This window comes from Erythranthe guttata, chromosome 3 (assembly GCF_056151865.1).
Source record: "Erythranthe guttata isolate IM_541 chromosome 3, IM_541, whole genome shotgun sequence".
NCBI lineage: Eukaryota > Viridiplantae > Streptophyta > Magnoliopsida > Lamiales > Phrymaceae > Erythranthe > Erythranthe guttata.
Window position 1 is genome coordinate 2,180,870 of NC_142535.1, and position 24,391 is coordinate 2,205,260.

At 34.6% G+C, this 24,391-nt stretch overlaps 3 protein-coding genes across 3 annotated transcripts; 2 read left to right on the plus strand and 1 right to left on the minus strand.

The window, feature by feature from the left end:
- Positions 1-11,202: 11,202 nt before the first annotated feature.
- Positions 11,203-12,315, plus strand: LOC148771496 (F-box/kelch-repeat protein At3g23880-like). The gene has a single exon (XM_088816014.1). The coding sequence runs from the start codon at positions 11,203-11,205 to the stop codon at positions 12,313-12,315; it is 1,113 nt and encodes a 370-aa protein (XP_088672140.1).
- A 4,680-nt stretch (positions 12,316-16,995) lies between these two features.
- On the plus strand, positions 16,996-18,243 carry LOC105964198 (F-box/kelch-repeat protein At3g23880). The gene has a single exon (XM_012988724.2). The coding sequence runs from the start codon at positions 16,996-16,998 to the stop codon at positions 18,241-18,243; it is 1,248 nt and encodes a 415-aa protein (XP_012844178.2).
- Positions 18,244-22,016: 3,773 nt separating this feature from the next.
- LOC148771497 (uncharacterized) lies at positions 22,017-23,994 on the minus strand. The gene is made up of 3 exons (XM_088816015.1): positions 23,679-23,994; positions 23,120-23,564; positions 22,017-23,034 (listed from the first exon to the last, which is right to left on the minus strand). The coding sequence occupies exons 1-3, from the start codon at positions 23,992-23,994 to the stop codon at positions 22,017-22,019; spliced, it is 1,779 nt and encodes a 592-aa protein (XP_088672141.1).
- Between the last annotated feature and the right edge of the window lie 397 nt (positions 23,995-24,391).

Here is a 24,391-nt window from a genome sequence, read left to right on the forward strand (position 1 = left end):
GGAAACGCCGTTTTGACTGTGGGAATTACAGGTATCTAGAAAATTGACAATGTGAAGATGGGGATCTTCACCCGCCAATCCACTAAATAGCCCATTATTTTGGAGCATCGTCAAGAGGCCTTGCTTGATCTAAAAATTGTGCGCCTCAATGGGTGGATATTGGATGCTCGGGCGAAATCCGTCATGAGTCGGGATTATGTAGTCTTGAAGTAGCCGTGGCCTAGCTGCTGGCTGTAATGGGAGTTGAGGGGGCGGGTCTTGGATTTGGATTCCGTTGGCATTGAGTAAATTGCTTGTTGCCCTGCGTTTTTCGTCCTCCATTATATTGTTTTCGCGTTGAAGTCTCCTAGCGGCACGAAAAGTACGTTCGATTTCGGGATCAAACGGTTCTCTAGCAAGATCGAGTCTCATGCGCATACACAGTACCTAAAAAGAAAAATAAAATAAAACAAAAATTAAATGGGTGAATCGTGAAAATTGTTCAAATGTAGAGCTAGAATAAAATAAATTATTAAAATATTCCCCGGCAACGGCGCCAAAAACTTGTTGGCCGAAAACCTACACGCAAGTGCACGTATCGTACAAGTAATATAGTGGACTAAAAGTCCGGATATCGAACCCACATGGAATATTTAATTATTTAATCCTAGACGCTAAATCCTACCAATTATTATTAAGCCCACCCTACACAGTCAAATTTTGATAGAATTAACTAAATTAAACTAAATTAAAAAGCAAATTAAAAAGACAAGAGCACGAAAGCAATTCAAAACGAAGGTTTAATCAGAGTAAACAAGCCTAGGATTTTATTCTTCCCCCTATGTGATTATTATTCCCCCAATTCCTTCAAGTATGCAAGTAATTAACCCGCATTATTAACCTGAGATGTTAAAATAATCATAACTCGCTTCCGCGTGTATTACGATTCTAATACTCTAGATTCAATTACTATATTCCTATGCAATTAATTCTAGAACACAACATTAAGCACAAATCTCAATAATGGCAACCTAAGAGATTAACTATATTCCTATGTTAATATCACAAAGGCTCTTCTACCACAGTTCTAATTATTAACCCGATCTTCCGATTCATGCGATTAACAATAACATAAAAGCACATAAAGTGATCAAGTTCATGCACTTAATAAAACAAGTAGAAGAAATAATCCGGAATTAAAACTAGCATAAAATCATAAAATTGGGTTCATAAATCCCACATAGGGTTCAAAATAAATCCTAGAAATAAGAAATTCAGCTACTCATGATTAAAGAAAAAACGCAAATAAAATAAGTCCTAAACGATAAATCTATGCTTAGAGTCTTCGAATTCTTCGTTATTGCTTTGTTGCTCTTGAAATTGCGTAAAAAGATCCCCAATTGTGTGCTTGGCTTGGTCTTATATATGGTGAAGAACTTGGGAAAGAAGGCAATTTCCTTGTGCAATTAAAATCCCTTTACCGCGCTGCCTCGGAGTCTCGGACGGCCGTGCCACAATTTGAACTAAACCTCGGACGGCCGTCCGATATTTATATCTTCAAAATTTTGATTTTTTCACTTTTGGCCCCTGTTTTCTCCAAAAAATTGCAGTTTTGACCCCATACTTTTCCAATTCTTCAACTTGTACCTAAAATACAATAAATCAACTTTTTAAGCACCAATTATAGTTAAAACACACCAAAAGCTCAAATCAAAAGGTACGATAAAGTGTAAAAATATACACTTAACAAGTCACTTCGAACATTTGGCCCATGTGCGTCTGCGAAAGGATCCTCGTCATCATTATTATCACAATGACGAGTTTCATTAGGAAGATCAAAAATTTCATGAGCATTTCTCATGCCACTTGATTCCCCAATATATACCCCAAGATTTTGATAAGAATGCCTCGATGACCCCGTTTCAAAGCCCATATTAGAAAACCCTTGTGTAACCGCAACTAAATCATGATTTGTTTGCATAAATGAATTGTGCGTTTCATTCAAATCAAAAGGTTGTGAAGGTCTCGAAAGGGAGTAGAGCGGTTCTGATGTAGTGAATTGTGAAAATCTCGAAGGGGAGTAGAGAGGTTCTAATGTATTGAATTGTGAAGGTCTCGAAGGGGAGTAGAGAGGCTCTGGTGTAGTGAATTGTGAAGGCAACAAATGATTGTATAAAGGTTGAGACTCAACATAAATATCAGAGTAACAGATCCGGGTGCAAATAGATTTCTAAATCATCATCATTTGTTATCTCAGAAACTATCTCGCTCCACTGATTTTGATACCATCGTGATATTTTGCCACACACCGATAACACAAATTCATTTCTATCTATTCGGCAACGTGAGTATATTTTGGCCAAGAAGTCTGATAAAGATATATCGTGTTTAACTCGTACGACTGTATGATGAGATTAATCATAATTCACTGACAATCCATCATAAACAATCTGGCCTCCTATGCACACGAAAATTTGACAATATTCTTACCCGGAGTCGCCATTGAAACCCTATGTTTTGATATTTGAGATTATTATTTTTATTTAGAAATATTTAATATTTTCTAATTCTTTTCATAGCTACAAACACTAATGTTAGATTATAAATCAGTTAAAACAAACAATTAATATTTAATATTTTCTAATTCTTTTTATAATTCGATAGTTCGAAAACTATTAATTTGTATATTATAAATCCTAAACAAATTGTGTAACTCGTAATTTTTCGACACATTCATATAACACTAACTAGTTAAAAAACAAACAATTTGTATAAATTAGCAAACTTATCATTCAAGTAAGACTTTAATTAACCAATAAAATATTTAATTTACCTCAAAGATAATTGAAGATGTGCTAGCACCGACAATCATTTCTCAATCCCCCACAAGTTGGACTTCCACCTAGTTATAATAATAAAATAACCATCAAAATAAAAATTTCAGCAATTATTTAAAAAAGGGGGAAAAAAAATGCTCCAACCCCAAGTTGTACTATATTTATACAATATAACAAATAATTATCTTCAAATTATTATTATTTGCTAGCTACAAAAATCCCTTCTCAAACCACCACAAATTACACTTCACCTAATTATAACAATCAAAACAAAACAAAATTTAAATTTCAGCCATTATTTAAAAACAAGAAAAAAAAGATGAAAATATGTTAAATTATTAAAACATGGGATCAAAAGTGAAACTGATGTAAACTTGAGGGGCTAAAGTGTAATTTTACCATTTTCATAAATTGAAAAGAAAAAAAATAAGAATTTTGACTAAATATCCATAAATTCAAACAGCTTGCAATCATGAATTTGAATTCTAAACCCTAATCATGGTCATAAATTAATGGTAAGAAAATGACACACACCATTTACAGTGATTACTAGCACCAATAACATCAACAATTTGAACAGATACAAACACAACAAAATCCGTTTCCTTAAAATTATAAAATATGGAAGAAGTAAACAGACTTGTCTACGGTTCGAAAATTCTACAAAAACTCTGGTTGAAAAAGAGACATAAAAGAAACAGAACCACATAATATAATAAGATAAGATTTGAACATAAGTTCCAATAGTGCTAGCCTTGTTAAGGATAACATATATTCTAATGCCATGACTAATTCTACCAATTTATCCACTAACTCACTAATAATTAATTATTTTATCCTACTAATTATTCTACTAGTATCATATTTAAACCATTAAAAAAAATTAATTTCATAAATTATTTAAACACTATCAAACATTCCTTCTTAAATCCACTACAAGTTAAAGTTTAACCTAAAAATAACAAGTAAAACAACAATAAAAATTTTAATTTCATAATAAATTATATATATTTTAACAATACAAGAAATAATTTATCGCCTAATAATTGATAATTTACTAGATAAAAATTTCATTAATCCACCATTAATAAAAATTTAACAAAATTATATTAATAATTAAAATCCTATTTTACTATAATAATAATTGAAAAAGTGGAAAAAATTATATCAATAAGTACCCTGCTGAAATTAATTGAATTACCTACATTAATTAAAATATAAATTAGCAAAATACAAATTAAACAATAATAAATAATAATTAACAAAAAAAAAAAAAGAGAGAAAGAACTCACGGTTGGTTGGGAAAAAGGGAGCAAATGTAGGTGAATTACAATTGTTTAAGGAATATATATATATATATATATATATATATATATATATATATATATATATATATATATATATATATATATATATATATATATATATTCGGCCGAAATCACGGTCGTTGGATCGAGAAGGATCAGACGGTCCTTAAAACGCGTGATTTGAACTGACGCGTTCAACCCATCTGATAGGACAAAGCGCGTCGTTCAAAACGACGCCTTTTAGGGGCCGTCAGATCTTCTGATCGATCCCTGACCGTCCGATTAAGAGGACAAAATTGGAGAGCTGGCCGTTGATCCTAACTCAATCCAATGGTCCTTAAAGAGCGTCATTTCAAATGACGTATTATTGTCCGAAAAACACCCCAATTTTCAAAAAACAAAACCCCGAAATATTGTATAAAAAAAAAATAATGCCCCTTACAATTACAGTCAGCGACAATATTTTTTTTTTTTTTGGCTTTTGTTTTAATATTTTGTTTGATTTGTTGACAAGTCAACGTAATTGTATTACTCTCGTTGACAGTAAAATAACTGTAAATACAATAATATTATTGTCAACCACTATTATTTTTTGGGTTTTTGTTTTGTTTGAGTTGTTGACGGAGTAACGTAATAATATTATTATTTATTATTGTAATATTACTGTAAACCCAATAATATTATTGTGGTTGACGGTAATATTACTGTCAACCACATCAATACTAATTCTTTTGACTTTTTATTATGTTTACATTTGTTGAACGGTCAATATATTAATATTACTCTAATGACTTTTGTGGTGTTAATATTATTGTGCTAGAAATTAATATAGCAATATTACTGTGTTAAACTATAATATAGTTAATATTACTGTCAACCACAACAATATTTTTGTTTAAACGAGGGCAAAAATATGTTAAATAAAAGAAAATTGAAAAAAAAAAATATCAACGCGGCCGGAAACCGGCGTTGACCGCCAGCGGCCGCAAAAGCCGATTTTTTTTTATTTTTTTTGAAAAAGTAAATATAGTTAATATTATTGTCAACCACAATAATATTGCTGTTTAAAAGCGGGCAAAAAGATGTTAAATAAAAAAAATCATAAAAAAAAAAATCAATGCCACCGGAAACAGGTAGAAAATCTGAAAGAAAAAATATATAAAAAAAAGTCAACGTCGGATACCGACAGAAAATCAGGAAGAAAAAATATATAAAAAAAAGTCAACGCCGGAGATCAGAGGTCAACAATGACGACGTGCGAAATTGTATTAAAAATTGTGTTTTGGGTAAAATTGAATAATTTCTGAAATTTGCGGTCAAATTGAGGTTAAATTAAATTAAAGAATGAAATTGAAACATATTAAAACGTGATGGACTATTTTAGTCTTTTACAGACATCAGTACAATGTGTGGACGTTTTTGTAAAATATTTTTTTTGTTTAGACTTTATGAATAAGTATGCGATAATAGACTTATTTGTAATGGACCTAATAATAAAGAAAAAAACAAAAGAAAATTGTGTTTAGGTTTCCCTGATCAAAATCGTAGGCTGGATTCCTCATAGAGTTATTGCAAATACCATCCGTGTGAAATCGCGAATGGGCAAATATCACCATGTGGAAAAAAATCATCCATGCCTCCTTGTGTAAACAAAGTTGAAGCATCGAGCCCCTCAGAACAAATCGTGTCTCTCACACGCTATCGTGCAAGTTTTGCTCCATTTTCACATGTGAATTGTCTGAAATGCCCTAAATCGTGCAAGTCATGGAGATAATTATCAATTAATTATTGACCAATAGGATTATTTATTCTCTTCCAAGTTATAAGAGATAAATATCAATTTAAAGAGAGCCAATCAAATCGCGCCACGTCATCAAGAAAACTTTAAGTGGGACTCTTATTCTACCACTATAAATAGGGACCCTCCCTACACAATTCAACACAACTCAAGAAGAAGAAAAAACCGTAGGAGAAAATTCTCTACAATATTCAAGTCGTTCTTCATCAAATCGAGGGCGTTCTTCAACAAATCAAGATCGAAGGAAGATTGAAGGGCCAAATCCATCAAGTTCTTCATCATCAAATTCAAGGCGTTTTTCATTAAATCGAGGGCGTTCTTCAACAAATCAAGATCGAATGAAGATTGAAGGGCCAAATCCATCAAGTTTTTCGTTAAATCGATGGCGTTCTTCAACAAATCAAGATCGAAGGAAGATTGAAGGGCCAAATCCATCAAGAACTCGAAGATCTTCAAGTCAAAACTCGTCAAAGTTCTGCGTTCGATCCGAAATTCAAGTCGCAAGACCCTCGGAAGACGTTATTCAAGTTCAAAATCAAATTCGCAGAAGATCAAGTCAACGACCCGACTCCGAAATTCAATGTCAACATATATTGTTCTTGAGAGAAGAATCAGAGGATTAAATTAGAGTTTGTAACCCACAATATTTTTTTTTTAATTCAATAAAATTATCTTTGTGCAAGTTTTTCTTGTTTGTCTAAATCGCATATAAGAATTTTGTTGTTACAAATTTTGGCACGCCCGGTGGGACTTCTCTACCTCTCATCTCTTCTCTCTCTCGAAGTTCCTCGAAGTGTTGCGGTGACTGCTCTACGTTCGCAATGAAGGCTGCTACTTCGGATTCATCAACTGTGGGTGTATTTACAAGGAATATGGCTAAGAATGTGCAAGCATCCTCCGAGACTGGCTCAACGCCCCAAACCATTGAGAAGGGCTTACCACATCTTGTCAACACAAGTGCAGACGTAGAAGGTTCAAAACGAGAGACTTCACAGCCCACGCCTCGTTCAACATCAAACTACTCAGAGGTGGCATCCGTCATGACAACTAACGCTTCAACCATGGAAGAGCAAATTGCAAGTTTGGCCAAGGCTATTGAGGGACTCACAAAGCATGTTCAACAACGAGATTCTCAAATTGCCAAGTTGATCGAGAAGATGAACAAAGCCGATGCTAGTCAAGTTGTGGATCAGATAGAGGCTCAAGACGAAGTCGAGACATCCACAAAGCAACAGCCAGTTGAAAACAAGAAGACTCCAACTCAAGATTTTCAAGTTTCTCCAGAAGGGATGATTCATGTAGATCAAGTGATGACGCTGATCAGTGCAACCATCAAAGACAAGTTGGAAGGAAGCTCGAAGTCTCCATCAACCTATGTCAAGCCATACACGCAAAGGATTGATGATCTAAGGATGCCAATGGGCTATGTACCTCCAAAGTTTCAACAATTTGACGGCAAAGGCAACCCCAAGCAATATGTGGCACACTTCGTCGAGACTTGCAATGATGCCGGGACGTACGGAGATCACCTCGTCAAGAAATTCGTCCGATCGCTCAAAGACAACGCGTTTGATTGGTACATTGATACGAGCATAAACTATTTATGTCCAAGTCAAGTCAAGGCTCCTTGATATGAGCATAAACTATTTACATATCCAAATCAAGTCAAGGCTCCTTGATAAGAGCATAAACTATCAACATATCCAAATCAAGTCAATGCTCCTTGATACGAGCATAAACTATCTACATATCCAAATCAAGTCAAGGCTCCTTGATACGAGTGTAAACTATCTACAAATTCAAGTCAAATGCTCCCTCAACATGAGTTTAAACTGCATATATTTCTCCTTGTCCACATGAGTATAAACTGTGCACGACATCCCTCAAAAGGATATATATTGAACTACGTTATGACTTGATCCCTTTATAGGGTACGTAGGCAACTTAGAATTTCTCTAAGTTCAGTCATGAATTCAAATATGTATGTGCTTTGCTAGATCAAGCTGCTATTCAAGTTAAGCAATTATCGAGACTCATTCACTTCAAGACGCATTGTCCGTGAACAGGTCTCGAGGGGGCATTTGTAGACACATAAAATTAATTAATTGGTTTATTAAATTAGCCTGTTAAATTGTGTATAAATTAAATTATACCTTGTCTTGCAAGACAACTCATGGAGATAATTATCAATTAATTATTGGCCAATAGGATTATTTCTTCTCTTCCAAGTTATAAGAGATAAATATCAATTTAAAGAGAGCCAATCAAATCGCGCCACGTCATCAAGAAGACTTTAAGTAGGACTCTTATTCTACCACTATAAATAGGGACCCTCCCTACACAATTCAACACAACTCAAGAAGAAGAAAAAACCGTAGGAGAAAATTCTCTCTACAATATTCAAGTCGTTCTTCATCAAATCGAGGGCGTTCTTCAACAAATCAAGATCGAAGGAAGATTGAAGGGCCAAATCCATCAAGTTCTTCATCATCAAATTCAAGGCGTTCTTCATCAAATCGAGGGCGTTCTTCAACAAATCAAGATCGAAGGAAGATTGAAGGGCCAAATCCATCAAGAACTCGAAGATCTTCAAGTCAAAACTCGTCAAAGTTCTGCGTTCGATCCGAGATTCAAGTCGCAAGACCCTCGGAAGACGTTATTCAAGTTCAAAATCAAATTCGCAGAAGATCAAGTCAACGACCCGACTCCGAAATTCAAAGTCAACATATATTGTTCTTGAGAGAAGAATCAGAGGATTGAATTAGAGTTTGTACCCCACAATATTTATTTTTAATTCAATAAAATTATCTTTGTGCAAGTTTTTCTTGTTTGTCTAAATCGCAGATAAGAATTTTGTTGTTACACATGGCCCGAAAACTTCGAAGAAACCTAAGCTTCCAAGGATGACCGCCGCTGTCGCCGCGCAAAGATGAAGATGGTGGAAGAAAACTTATTTCTTGGCCCTCCATTTTCACCGTTCGATCTCACCACCCTCCAGCCGCGCACCTCCGCTATGGCATGCCTCAACTGGAAGAAGATCTGAAGATAGTGTTTGGGTGGTGAGCAGCGGCATAAGGCTCCGACTTGGGCTAAATTAAGTTGTGAGTAGGACGGATTGAGTGGAGTGGTTGGGGGTGGAGGTAGGCGGCAAAGGTAGGGCATGGAAGAAGAAGATGAAGATTTTTTTTTTTTTTTTATTTTTTTATATAATAATTATTATATTTAACATATGTTTTATTTTTATTTTTCTATTATTAAGATTAGGGGTGGGCAAGTCGGACCCATCAACCTGTTACACCCGTCAAACCCGTGAAAAACCGCCCCGTTGGGACCGGATGAATAGATCCATCCATAGGATTGGGTCCCAAAATGGTGAAAAACCGTGGGTTTGGGTCTTAGACGGGTTCAATTTTTTTTAATACCCGTGAAACCCGTCCTGCCCCGCCATACAAAACGACGTTGTTTTGCTTACATTATATAGTATAATAAATTAATAATATTAATGAATAAATAAAGTATCTTTAGTGTATCAAATACATAAATCAACTAAATTATAATTGTGGAAGTAATAGCTATAAAGATTATGAAAATCTCTAAGAAAATGTAGGAAAAAAAAGCACATATATACAACGGTCAACACACGCCAGAAAAAAAGAGAGGAAGAAAATGGTGTTGAATAGAGCTGAATAGCGTTGGTTATGCTTGAAAATGCTATATTTATTTTATTTAAATTTTGTCTTTTAAGTTATGAATTAGTTATTTTTAGTTTTATATTAATTTTTATTTACTCTTGACATTTACATTATTTATGTTTGGTTTCAATTTAAGATTTTAGGTTATTCATTTTAGTTCTAATTATTCTCCCGTAAAACTTATAAATTATATATATAAAAAAATAGTTTAGACGATAACGGGTTTCGACCCGTGAAGGTTGGGTCCTACTAGAAACCCGCCATGGACCCGCCTATCGTAAACCCGTTAAAAACCCACAAGTTTGGTTCTTCAAAATCAAGAACCATTGTTTGACGGGACGAGGACGGGTTTTGATAGAACCCGCGGGTTTATGGCCCACGCACACCCCTAATTAAGATATACGTTTATTGTGTTTAATAAATATATTTGTTTAAATATATATTTTTTCTTTTTTCTTGTTTTTTATTATTATTATTATTATATTAACAAATATTTTATTTGTTAAAACACTATCGCTTTTCTAATTGCAAAAATAATATTTGGGCTTTTTTGTCTTTTGATTTTTGGTCAACAAACAAAATGTTAATGGGTGCAGTATGCTTCAAAATAGGTTACATATGAGAAGGCATGGGTGAGTTTTTTTTTCACATGGGATTATTTGTCAATTCGCGATTTCACAGGGGTGGTATTTGCAATAAACTCTTCCTCATACGAAACAAAAATCTCAAAACCCCCAAAACGGTAAAACAAAACCTTAACTCGTGGCAGCGTGCAACAAGAATAACATTTTGAAGGGCGACAATCACTTTTAAAAAAAATGAGGAGGTAAAGTGCAAAAATTAGAAATGTATAGGGGTGATGTTCAATATGCCCAAAACCAAATTAGATAATAAAATAAATGAAATGCTATTTACGTTTAGAAAATTGCTATTTGTGGTTTATAATAAAACCTCCTAAAAATTTCCAAAGAAATCAAAAAACCCCCAAACTGCAAATAGCAAAAAAAAAAATTCAAAAATTCAAAATCAAGCTTGAAGAAGGGTTAGGCTTCGATTTTTTGATGTAATTTCGACTCTTTTATGTGTAATATGCATTGGGTAGGTCGATTATGAAACCAATTTCATGTTAAAAAGCCCTACAAATCGATTTGTAGGGCTTTTTTTTTAGCGTTCGTACACGCCTTGGGCGCCCATCTTGGGCGTTCAATTAATTTTTTTTATTTTTTTTTCACTGGACGCCCAACTCGGGCGCCCAAATGCAGCTTGCACGCCCAACTTGGGCGTGCATTGCATGAATGGGCGCCCAAGTTTGGCTTTTACGCGTTTTGGGGGGTTTTTTGGATTTTTTTGGGAAATTTTGGGGTTTTAGAGAGATAAAATATTTTTTATTATAAACAGCAAATAGCAATTTTCAATCAGCAAATAGCAAGTCCCTAAAATAATAAAGAAGAAAAGAAAATTGTGTTTGGGATTTCCTAACCAAAACCATAGGCTGGATTCCTCGTAAGATACAACAACCTCAAACCCTAGTCTGGTGGCTTTCCTCGTACGGCCGAACTCGTAAACAACAGCAGCCGCCGCCGCCGCAAATGGAGACCAGCAAGGCTGAACAAACTACCGATCATCTTCCCCAAGAAATCACCGAAGAAATATTGTATAGACTCCCGGTAAAATCTCTCTTGAGATTTAAGTGTGTTTCCCCATCATGGCGTTCATTGATTTCCAGCAAACAATTCATCAAAACCCATCTCCAACGTTCGAAAAAGATCGAATCTTTCGCCAACAAAAGAATCATCTCAACCTGTAAAGGCAAACTAAAGGCATGTTCTCTGTCCTCCTTGTTCACCGAACCGGTCACTCGTGCCTTTTCTTTCGATTTCATTCCGATGAATAGTTCGAGAGATGTAGTTATCGTCGGTTCTTGCAACGGTTTGATCTGCGTTCTAGTCGATGCATGTCGGTTTTTCTTGTTGAATCCTTCGACAAGAGAGTCCAAGGAATTGCCCGACTTCTTTACCGGAGCGCTTTTCCCGAAGAATGTCGGTTCTATTCGTGGATATGGCTTTGGATTTGATGAGAGTAGTGGTGATTACAAGGTTTGCGCCGTTTGTTATATGATATTCCGGTTTGGTTCAAACGTGACTTTTCCGAGTACCGCAAGAGTGTATAGCTTAAAGGCCGATTCTTGGGGACGTAATTTGTTCTTTAAGGATGTGTGTATATTTGGTTCAGCCAAGTTTGTGAGTGGGAAGTTACACTGGATTAGCCATTCTAAAACAAATCCGAAATGGGAAGTTGTTTGTTTCGATTTGAAGAGTGAGACTTTTGGAATCGTGAAACAACCTAGTTGTATCGAGGGTTATTACAGCCCGAGATTTGGAGTTCTCAAAGGATGTCTTTGTGTGTTTTCCAGCTATTCTCCTACTATTATGTTCGACGTCTGGATTTGGAATGAGTATGGGGTGGAAGATTCTTGGGCTAAATATGTCACTATTGCTTATCGATCCGTTTCTAATCACGTAACCCCGTTGTTTGTTTTGCCAAGTGGTGAAGTTCTGTTAACTTACGAATCGGATTTTTTTATTTACAATAAGAAAGACAATTGCGTCACGCAACAATACACCGTTGACTTTGACCGTGATCGTGATGGTGAAGCGGAGGTCTACACAGAAAGTTTAGTCTCACTTGTACTTGATGATTGATGGTGGAGAATATGCGAGGCAAACTTTAATGGTACGATTTGATTAAAAATAAAGAAGCATAAAAGGAGTATAAGATTAAAACATGTTTAATTTTCTTGTCTATTTCTTTTTCGAAATTCAAATCTATGCAAGTTACAAATTGGGAAAATAGGTGACATGCTTTGTTCGAACCCTAGTTTTTTACTCTATCAGTAGATGTTAGGTACCAACTCTTTGTAATCAATTGATACTAAGATGGTTAGTAGTGTTTGGTTTTGAAGTAGTTTTTGTTAGAAGTGGATCATATTGCTTTGTCATAAAATTTAATTTTCTTATCTCATTTATCGGAGCATGATTTCTTAATTATTATATCATACATCAATAAGTTAATGTTTAGTAAGATTAGTCATAATTAGTTAATTATTTGGGTTAATATTGGAGACACCCCTAAAACCAAACATAATTAGATGTGAGGCACAACCTCAAATAGAATGTTTTAACTAAATCCTTATTTGAAAATTTAATTTGACCCACATTCTTTTATTTTTATTTAACCCAAAAATACCCTTGATATACCTAATAAAAAAACCACGTTTCTCTATATTTTCTCTTTTTTCTCTCTCTTTCCCCACTCTCTTCTTCAACCGCCGCCTACCCTGAGTTTCTCTCTTCTTCAACCGCCCCACCCTCTTCTCTCTCTTCTTCAACCGGCCCACCCTCTTCTCTCTCTTTTGTCTTTTTCTGTAGTGGTGGTCTCTTTCATATCGAGAGGATATGTTAGATCTGGGATTGACGGCAACGACGCTGGATTTTGCTATCGAGAATGACGGACGGCAAAAGGATCAGGCGGTGAGTGGAGAAGAGAAGACCCGCTTCATTGCCGAATGAATCTGATGCGACGATGTTGTAGAGTAAATTTGTGTGCGGTCGAGATTTATAGCATAACTACCACCATGGAAATGATAAAACCGAGCTTCTGCCGTTCTTTCAATAAGAGGTTTTTCATTTATTTATTTATTTATTTATTTTTTTATTTATTTTTTAATTTAGAGAGCTTGATATATTTATGGTGGGGTGGTTATGGCGATATGGGGGGCGATGGTTATGGCAGTGAGGGCGATGATGGCAGATCTAGGTTACGTAACGAAGAGGAAGATGATGAAAGGTTCGAGGATTATGGGATTTTGAAGATTCGTTTTCATAGGTGGAGTTCGTCGCGGATCTAGGTTTTCCAAAAGGCGGCGACTGCGGCTGTTGGCTGCTATAATTTCGCGGCGACTGCATTTACAGCTAGGGTTAGCGAGGACTGCAAGTTGTTCGCGGCTAGGGTTCGAAATAGTATACCGTAGTAAACCATAGTACACCGTAGTATACCATAGTACACCATAGTATATCATGGTCTACTACAGATTGTTGTAGTGTATATGAACAGACAAAGAATGTACGTCGAAGTGGAGTTCAAATTTTAGGCTACAAGCGACGATAATGACTACGGTAACTATAGATGACTACGTGACCGATAGAAGATAAACTAAAAATAAAAAAAAATGAAAAACATATAAATTGAATCATGAAAAAATTGAAAAATAATATATTTTTTTGTAAAATGTATAAAAAAAGGAAAAAGAACAACGTAGTTTTTTTATAATAGTCAATAAAATACTAAAATAAAGAAAGAAAGTAAAAAGAAGACAATTGGGTATTCTGTAAAAAAGAAATGTCATGCGGAAAAATAAAATTATTAAATGTAGAATAAAAAAATAATTATTGTAGTTTAATTACTTAATAAAGATTTTAAATTTGTTAGTGAAGGGGCATTTTTGGAATGAATTTTATAAAGGATGTGAAGCAAATGTTTAGTTGAACTTGTCATTTAGTTCTAATAAGTTTTGTCACTAGAGACCTATATCTCAAGGCCCCTAATTATTTTCTCTTTGATTAGTTTGATGATTTTTCATGTTGACCCAAAATAATAAAAAAAATGAGCAATTACATCTTTGATGTTATGAATGCATTCAATATGCATTTAGTGTAGATGTGAAAACGTAATAGTTTTCTTAAAAAAAAAAAACGTAATTAGTTTAAGACGGTTTCATTAATACTTTATGTATATAATATGCTCTCAGTCTCTTAGAACTATAAATAGATGGCATTGTAATAGATTTAAGACACTTGAGAATACAAGAAATAATAAGAAGAAAAAGTTATATTTTCCTTATGTTCGATCTCCCATATTATTGTTAGCTCTACGTCCGGTATTTGCAAATTGCATAAAATTGTAAGTCTGCATGCACTAGCAGTCATGAATGTTTGTTGGTTGAATAATTTCTATCAAATTCGGTTCTCATTCTTTTATTTGGTTGTGCCTACATTCACGAGAAATATTAAAAGTAAGATCATATAATTAATTAAAATTATGTATGCCATGAATTACTGAATGCCTCGTGAGAATTTAAAAGAAAAGAAATATAAAAAATCATAAGTCCGTGAGCAACATGAATGATTGAGGTATTTATTTGGTTGATAGAGGCAACAAAACATAATTCTTCGAGATCAAAAATATTTCTCGAGTTTGATATTGGCAAAGGCAAATGTTAATACAATTTCTGGAACTATAACAAACTAATTGATGGCTTCGGACGAGCTAATATAGTTTGCCCGGTGGAACAAATATTCCGGTTAATGGGGTTTTTGTACTCTAATAATCCAAAAGAAACATATTGAGTTTCAAGGACACACGTCTCAATGGGTTTCATATCGAGACTATGAATGAGTGGAATATGAAATATCTTTGTATTACAACCAATATTTCATACTAGAAGCATGTTAAAGGAAAACTCTCAGTTCTCTCATCAGGGTTGTATTATGTGACTATAAGCGCAATAGAAACAAATATCGTGATGGACCAGAACTCCAATGATTCGAAACTTTTCTCTCTTTAGCACGATTGACTTGGTCACCCAGGATGACTATGATGAGTCGAATAATAAAAAAATCATATGGGCATATTTTACAGAACCAGAAGATTATTTTGCCCCATGAAAGTGTTTGTATTGCATGCTCACAAGAGAAATTGATTATAAGACCATATCCATAGAAAATTGGGCGATGCCCCAACATTTTTACAAAGAATTCAAGGAGATATTTGTGGCCCCACAGATCCACCTTGTGGAACATTTCGCTATTTTATGGTTCTATTGAATGCATCATCTAGATGGTCACATGTAAACCTATTGTCACACGTACCGTTGCTTTTGCTAGATTTCTTACTCAAATTATAAGATGGGGTTTTAGTGCATAAGTTTCTGAACAACCATCTTTATTATTCTAGGTTCAGGAGTTATATCTCTTTGACCAATAAGATCATCCATTTAATATGTATTATAAATAAAGAAAAAATTAATGTATACGGCAAAATTACCCCCAACACTTACACCCAATTCTTATTTGTAACCCCAATTTAATCAATTTTGAGCACAAAAATCCAATTTTGATTTTTTTTTTTAATTCTGAATTTTTTTTTTTGCCGCCGATTTTCGGCGTTGACTTTTTTTAGTAATTTTTTTTAATCGTTATTTTACCCTCGCTGCTAAAAGTTGATCGTAATTGTACTATCATTAATAGTAATTATATTGTCACTGATAGTACATTAACGTAATTTTATTGTCGTTGATAGTACATTTATGTAATTTTATTGTCATTGACAGTACAATTAGAGTCAACGACAATATTATTATTTTTTGGCTTTTTTTTGTTATTTTATTTGATTTGTTGAAAAGTAAACGTAATTATATTACTGTCGTTCACAGTAAAATAACTGTAAACATAATAATATTACTGCCAACCATATCAATATTATTATTTTTTTGGGGGCTTTTGTTTTGTTTGAGTTTTTGGCGGAGTAACGTAATAATATTACTGTCTACTATTGTAATATTGTTGTAAACACAACAATATAACTGTGGTTGACGGTAATATTACTGTTGTTGTTACAGTGATATTATTGTCAACCACATTACTATTAATTCTTTTGGCCTTTTATTATGTTTACCTTTGTTGAACGGCTAACATATTAATATTACTCTATTACACAATACTAATGACTTTTGTTGTGTTAATATTAATGTGCTAGAGATTAATATAGCAATATTATTGTGTTAAACTCTGTATAGTTAATATTACTATGTTTACCAGTAATATAGTTAATATTACTTACTGTCAACCACAACAATATTATTGTTTAAACGGTGGGCAAAAAGATGTTAAAGAAAAAAAAAATTGAAAAAGTTAACTTCGAAAACCGGCAGCGTAAAAATCAGGAAGAATAAAAAGAAAGTCAACGTCGAAGATCAGCGGTCAACGGCGGCGACGGACGAAATTGTCCATAAAATAATGTTTTTGGTCAAAATTGAATAATTTATGAAATTTAGGTTCCAATTAATGTTAGATTAAATTAAATGATGAAGTTATAACATATTAAAATGTGATTGGCTATTTAGTTTTTCACAAAATTCTGGACAATGTGTTGATGTTTTTGTAATTTTTTTATTTTTGTCTAAATCCCATTATGAATAAGTACCATTAATGAACTTATTTGTAAAGTGATCTTTAATTTAATTTGATTTGTGTTTGGTCTTCTAAAAAAAGAAAAAAAAAATAATAATAAAGAAGAAAGAAAGAAAATTGTGTTTGGGATTCCTCATGCGACACAACAACCTCAAACCCCCCAAAACGGGAAAACAAAACCCTAATCTGGTGGCTTTCATCGTACGGCCGCCGCCGCTAATGAAGACCGGCAAGGCTGAACGAAGCAGCCATCATCTTCCGGAAGAAATCATCGAAGAAATATTGTACAGACTCCCGGTAAAATCTCTCTTGAGATTTAAGTGTGTTTCCCAATCATGGCGTTCACTGATCTCCACCAAACAATTCGTCGAAACCCATCTCCAACATTCAAAAAAGATCGAATCTTTGACCGACAAAAGAATCATCTCAACCTGTAAGAACTCTTCGAAATCAAGCCCGGGCAGACTAAAGGCATGTTCTCTGTCCTCCTTGCTGACCGAACCGGTCACTCGCGCCGTTTCTTTCGATTTCTTTCCGTTGAATAGTTCGAGAGATATATTTATCGTGGGTTCATGCAATGGTTTGATCTCCGTTCTAGTCGACGCATGTCGGTTTTTCTTGTTGAACCCTTCGACAAGAGAGTTCAAGGAATTGCCCGACTTCTTTACTGGAACGACGTGCCCGAAGAATCTCGGTTCTATTAGTGGATACGGCTTTGGATTCGATGAGAGTAGTTGTGATTACAAGGTTTACGCTGTTTTTACGATGACAACACCGTACGATCGAGACGTCGGTTTTCCTAGTAAATCCGTGGCGAGAGTGTATAGTTTAAAAGCCGATTCTTGGGGAGTTAACGTGTTCTTCGAGGATAGATGGACAATAGGTCAAGGGAAGTTTGTGAGTGGGAAGCTTCATTGGATAAACTATTATAAAACGAAATTGAAATGGGAAATCGTTTGTTTCGATTTGACGAACGAGAGTTTCGGAACGGTGGAACGACCTAGTTGTATGGAGGGTTGTTACATTCCGAGACTCGGAGTTTTCAAGGGATGTCTTTGTATGTCTTTCGACTGCGCTCTAACCGTCGGGTCCGATATATTGATTTGGAACAAATACGGGGCGGAAGATTCTTGGTCGGAATTGTTGAGTATTTCTTATTTATCCGTTTTTGGGAACTCTTCATTTACGAGGATGTTTAATCGCGTAACCCCGTTGTTTATTTTGCCAAGTGGCGAGATTCTGTTTACATCCGGATCGGATTTTTTGATTTACAATAAGAAAGACGGGTGTGTTAAGCAACGGCACACAGTTGACTTTGATTGTGATCGTTTTCGTGAAGCGGAGGCCTACACAGAAAGTTTAGTCTCACCATGTACCCGATAATATTGCTTTCTTTTAAAGTTTTTTATTTATCTCATTTTATTGAAGCAAGATTTCTTGATTTTAATGATGATTTATTGGCGTGGAAGAGTTTTTATGATTAGAATCAATAGGTTACTGTTTAGTAAAATTAGTCATTTTTTTGAATCACATTTATTTGCTAAGAGAGGATGTTTAATTCCATGGCACCATTAACTTTTCTATTCATTTCTGTGTGATATTGATTTTTATTAAGGGTATTAATGTCATTACCTATTTATTACTTATTTATTTATTGTGATGGTATTGAAGTGAGAAAGAATTGATCTTTGTTTTAGCGGCTCCTTTAGGTATAAGATATATAATAGTCAGTCCTAGGTTTTGCCTGCACTTTATCGACATCCTTCCTCGTATAAAAAACAAGCCCATTCTTCTCCGTACAAAACAAAACCGAAAAGTTGAGAGAAAAGTAGAGGATGTCTTCGTGTGTGTTACTATTGGGTTAGATATCGGAATTGGCGAGTATTGCAAGTCTTGGGCTACATATGTCACTGTTTCTTATCGGAGGTGTTTATCAAGAATTTATGATTATTACTTTACCCCGTTGTGTGTCTTGCCAAATGACGAGGTTCTATTTGTGTACCGACTGTATGTTTTGTTTACAATCCAAAAGACGATTGCTTTAGGAAATGGAAAATAGTTGAATTTGATTGTTTTGATGAAGCGCAAGACTATACAGAATGCTTTAGGTGTTATTTGCAAAATTTTATTTAAAAACAAAAGTTAGTGATTGTGAGTTAAGTTGGGATGAAGTGTTTTTTTTTTAAGTTTGGGGTGTTTGCAAATTAACAGGAAAATCAACTATATATGAAAAACATGTGCAAGGTTATGCAGTTTATGACCTCGTTGCAAGGGTAATGCAGTTTCTGACCTTGCTACAAGGGTATATGTAGGACCGGCAATTGAGCCGGGCCTAACCGAAGCCCGATGGCTCGGTCCGATTATATGTGAGCCGGGCCTACTGTTTAGTGAGCCGGACTGAGTCTGAGCCATTTTACTAGACCCGATTTATTTATGACCGAGTTTGAGCCTACAATGGCTCAACCCAAATAAGGTCTGATTAGTTAGGTTTAACAAAATATATTATCTATTTATTATTTTAATGCTATGACAACATACAAGTTACGACTGTATAAGATTATTTTAGTTTGCAAAATAAAAGGAATTAAGTAGTGGCGGTGGCAATAAGTAAAATATGAATCAAATGCAAAATATCCACTGAAATCCAATTGCTGAAATTCATCACCGATATATTTGAGAATATAAAACGTTTCCAATAATAAGAGTTACTAATTATTTTTTAATTCTTTCAATCTTGTTTTTAAGTTTTCCCACTAACTTGCAAAGATCATTTAGGTATTTTTTGGATTAACTTCAATGAAGGTAAATCTTGTTTAAGACTTGTTTTTATAATTTTTTTTTACTCATTACGGTTATATATGAGGCCCGATATAAACTCGAAATCTGAAAAAATATATGAGCCGAGCTTGAGCCTATACGAATGAGGCCCGACGGTATATGAGTTTGAGCCTATAGTAACGAGGCCCGATGATATGTGAGTTTGAGCTGACCCAAGCTCGGCTCACATGGCCCGATTGCCAACCCCAGATATATGTAGTTGTAGTCTTCGAACTGCTAGCAGTATTTGTATTATGAATTGATATGATATATCATAGCCAAACCGGTTTATTTTAACAGAAGCAAAAAAAAACTTATTTTGCAAAAACTTAAAAACAAATTATATGCAGAAATAAGCTCACAATCTATTTGTATATATTTTTTTTTTTTTTCAAACACAAACTTAATCTCACTTATAAATAAAGAAAATGCTCTTTACGGTTTAAAAATTGCTATTTACCGTTCAAAACAAAAAAGTGTTTATCTCTCTAAAACCCCTAAAATTCTAAACTCTCTCCAAAACCACCCTATTCGAAAATTTTCAGAAAAAAAAAATATTTCGAAAAAAATCGAATTCAACGAATTTCATTGCTTGAGCTTGGATTTTTTCAGGTAATTTCAACACCTACATGTGTTATATGCAATGGGTAACTCGATTTTGCAACCAATTTCATGTTTAAAAGCCCTACAAATCGATTTGTAGGGCTTTTAAAATTTTCGAAAAAAATGGACGAATGCCCAAGTCGGGCGCCCGCCGCCTGAACAGACGCCCAAAGTGGGCGTCCGTTCAGGCGACCGGCGCCCGACTTGGGCGTGTAAACAGTTTTTGGACGCCCGGTTTGGGCTTTTCCCGGGCGAACCGGCGCCCGGTCCAGGCGTCGGTTCGGCCGGGAAAAGCCCAAATCGGGCGTTCGATTAATTTTTTTTTTTTTTTTTTTTTTTTTTTTTGTTTTAAAATAAATTTTTTTTTTTCTGAATTAAAATAAGTTAGTAAATTTAATATAATTTATGTTTACAGAATGTCTAATTGGGCGAAAAAATTTGGACTGGGAAAAGGGAAAGGACCCCTGATTCGTCCTCCTGCAGATCCGGTGGAGGAAACTACTGCGGAACGGAACGGGAGGACACATAATAGGACGAGGGATACTTAGGTGTTCAGGACCTGATTTTCGTTTTTTAGGCAAAATTTATGTTTAATAAAATATGTTGTTCATAACCTGATTTCCGTTTTTTTTATTATTTTTTTAATTATTATTATTATTATTATTATTATTATTATTATTATTATTATTATTATTATTATTATTATTATTATTATTATTATTATTATTATTATTATTATTATTATTATTATTATTATTATTATTATTATTATTATTATTATTATTATTATTATTATTATTATTATTATTATTATTATTATTATTATTATTATTATTATTATTATTATTATTATTATTATTATTATTATTATTATTATTATTATTATTATTATTATTATTATTATTATTATTATTATTATTATTATTATTATTATTATTATTATTATTATTATTATTATTATTATTATTATTATTATTATTATTATTATTATTATTATTATTATTATTATTATTATTATTATTATTATTATTATTATTATTATTATTATTATTATTATTATTATTATTATTATTATTATTATTATTATTATTATTATTATTATTATTATTATTATTATTATTATTATTATTATTATTATTATTATTATTATTATTATTATTATTATTATTATTATTATTATTATTATTATTATTATTATTATTATTATTATTATTATTATTATTATTATTATTATTATTATTATTATTATTATTATTATTATTATTATTATTATTATTATTATTATTATTATTATTTATAACAATACTAATATTTATTATAACATCGTAACATAATAATAATAACATACAATGTCAATAGTAATACATTCATTCCAATAAAAAAACAAAACTAAATCAAACACTATTTAGAATATCCCATGTTTCACGTCGACTCCGCAACGCCTTTGGTAGATATGCAACACTATTATTGCTATACCTCGCCCACTGTCTATCAAACGGAGGAAGCGGACAATTGTCATTCATCTTCACATACACAAAGTGGCTTCCTGATTCAAGAAATAGTATAGTCATCTCGTAAGATAACTGTGAAACACCTTCGGGAGCCCAAAGTGGTAAATAAGTCTGATTGTCCAAGCTGCTAGCCGACAAGACCAACGCGTTGTAATATGTTGCTACAACCACGCCCACGTCCGTGATAGACATCCACTTCTCATATGGTCCTGGGGCGTTGTCCCACTAAGCGACACTCGCCAACACCCGATACACTGAATTACCACCACCGAAATAATCCTTGAAGAACTCTTCGTGTGTTTTAATACAGTTATAAACATCCAATCTAACATCCATCCAATCATCCTCGTGGTTCTTCACTGCACACGCGACGCTTCGATAACCACAATTACCATCCCCTTGAACGTCCGTCCACGTCACAACCTCCGGAACAAGGCATAAATGAAGTTGTCGCATCCAAGGGGGTCGGGGAATTTGACCTATTGCGGGTCCACTCACGGTCGATGAACGAGCACGGCCACGGCAAGATCTCTCAGAAGATGAACCACGTCCTCTGTTGCCTCGTGATCGTCCTCGTCCTCGTCCAGAATCTTCACCTTCTCCCGGAAATAATGGAAACTCATGCCCTGACCGATCCCTCTGTGTAGAGTTATTCCGCGGTCTACCTCTCGGGCGGTCTAGTACTGCTGGCTCATTCATTTCCATAGCCCCGGGATGCATTCGTTCAAAAACAACATCTGTCACATCCGTGATCTCAATTTCTGACCGCTCACGCAACTCATTCATTAACCCTTCTAGCCTGCCAATAGCCTGTGACCTGTGGTCGGGAACAGAACCAACACTTTCATCTAGGGAATCCCCGAAGCCCGAAATAAATGTCCTCCAAAAAATGTGGACATCCTCTGCGTAAAACACACCACGTCGTGCATTCACCTTTGCACGAATTTCATGTCTGCACGGGAGGCCAAGACATTTCCTCATATAACAGACGCAACCGTCTATGTCTTCATCCTTCTCATCGTCCAACATGAACAGAGCGTTATGTGTTACAATTCCACTGGACAATATTTTAAATACGGGCACGTTGATCGTCTGGGCCCGAATCCTCTTTGACTTTGCAAATTCGGCTAGTATCTCGTTAAATTGATCTTTCATCTGTGAGTGATATTGTGCCCAAAATGTGTCAAAGCCACCCATGGACGATTCCAACCATCTCTTCAATGCTCTATGGTTGCTCTCCACCCTAATATGTTTAAAATATGATATGTTTCAATAAACAACATGACAGTAAGTTAAGTATATATATTTAACCACTTATAAATAAATACCTGATTGTCGATGTATTACCCAAATGAAAAATTAGATCCGTCCATGCTTTTACAAATTTCTCTTTGTATACGAGCCAAGTGCCTTGGAGATACTCAATCAACTCTGGATAATTCGCGTACTCGTCCATCAAAGTTGTGTAATTCCTGGCGAAATCTTCTTCAGACACTGATTTTACCAAAGTTTGCCACGTACCAAGTACAAAAGCCGTGCCACGACGCCTACTATTGCCGAGACATCTTGAAGCACGACGCCCCACATTCATGTTAATGTGCCAAAGACATAAAAGATGAGGTACGGTCGGAAATACATTCTCTAGCCCCTTTATGAGCCCTAACTCTCGATCAGTCACGATGGCACTAGGTAGAGTCTGAGGGGGGAAAAGTCTCTTCAGCTTTTGCAAAACCCATGTGTAATGGTCTTCATTTTCATGGCGCAAAAATGCGACTGCAACAGTAATTTTTTTCCCGACAGGAGTAACACCAACAATCTCCAACAAAGGCAATTTGTACTAATTGGTTTTGTAAGTACTGTCAAGTAGTATAACGTACGGAAACTTACATAACAATTCGACAGATTGAGGGTGAGCCCACATCAAATCAATAACTGCATGTGTTGTTTCATCAGTACGGAACCACTTGTAATAGTTATGCTCCTCAAGTAACCCAATCAAATGTTGCATCACTGTACGGTCACCCCTAGATAGTCTTTTCAATTTCGCCTTCTCATTGTATACTTGTTTCGAATAAGCATCGAGACCCAAACCATTTTGTCTCAAGTTGGCCAAAATCTTCTTGGGCGGCACATGACTTTGTGACAGATCACTAATAATCTTCGCCTCCTCTTGAGACAATGCACTCATCCCATGCCCGGACATGTATATCGGAAAATGATTATGCTTCCCGTATACTACTCTGACCTCCCATCTATCATCCCACCGTAGCTCTCCGACAATTTGAAAACCACAGTTTATTTTTTTGCTACCGGTCCTTCTCGGGCGCGCGTCTGGGTTAGTTGATGGACATTCTCGTTTCTCCCCGTATAGGTCACAAGTCAGAAATATCTTTTTTTTAGGACAACTTTTTTTTACTATTTTCACAAAAAGACCTCTTCCAACGAACCTCGCCCAAACCACTACCTCATCCTTCGAGTCAAACAACTGAGTAGTGGTAAAATAATCGGTATGATCAACTTCAATTGTAGACGTATATCGTCCTGAAAAAAACGTAAAAAAATTGATTAAAAAAAAAATGTTTAAAAGCCAAAAGCCCAAC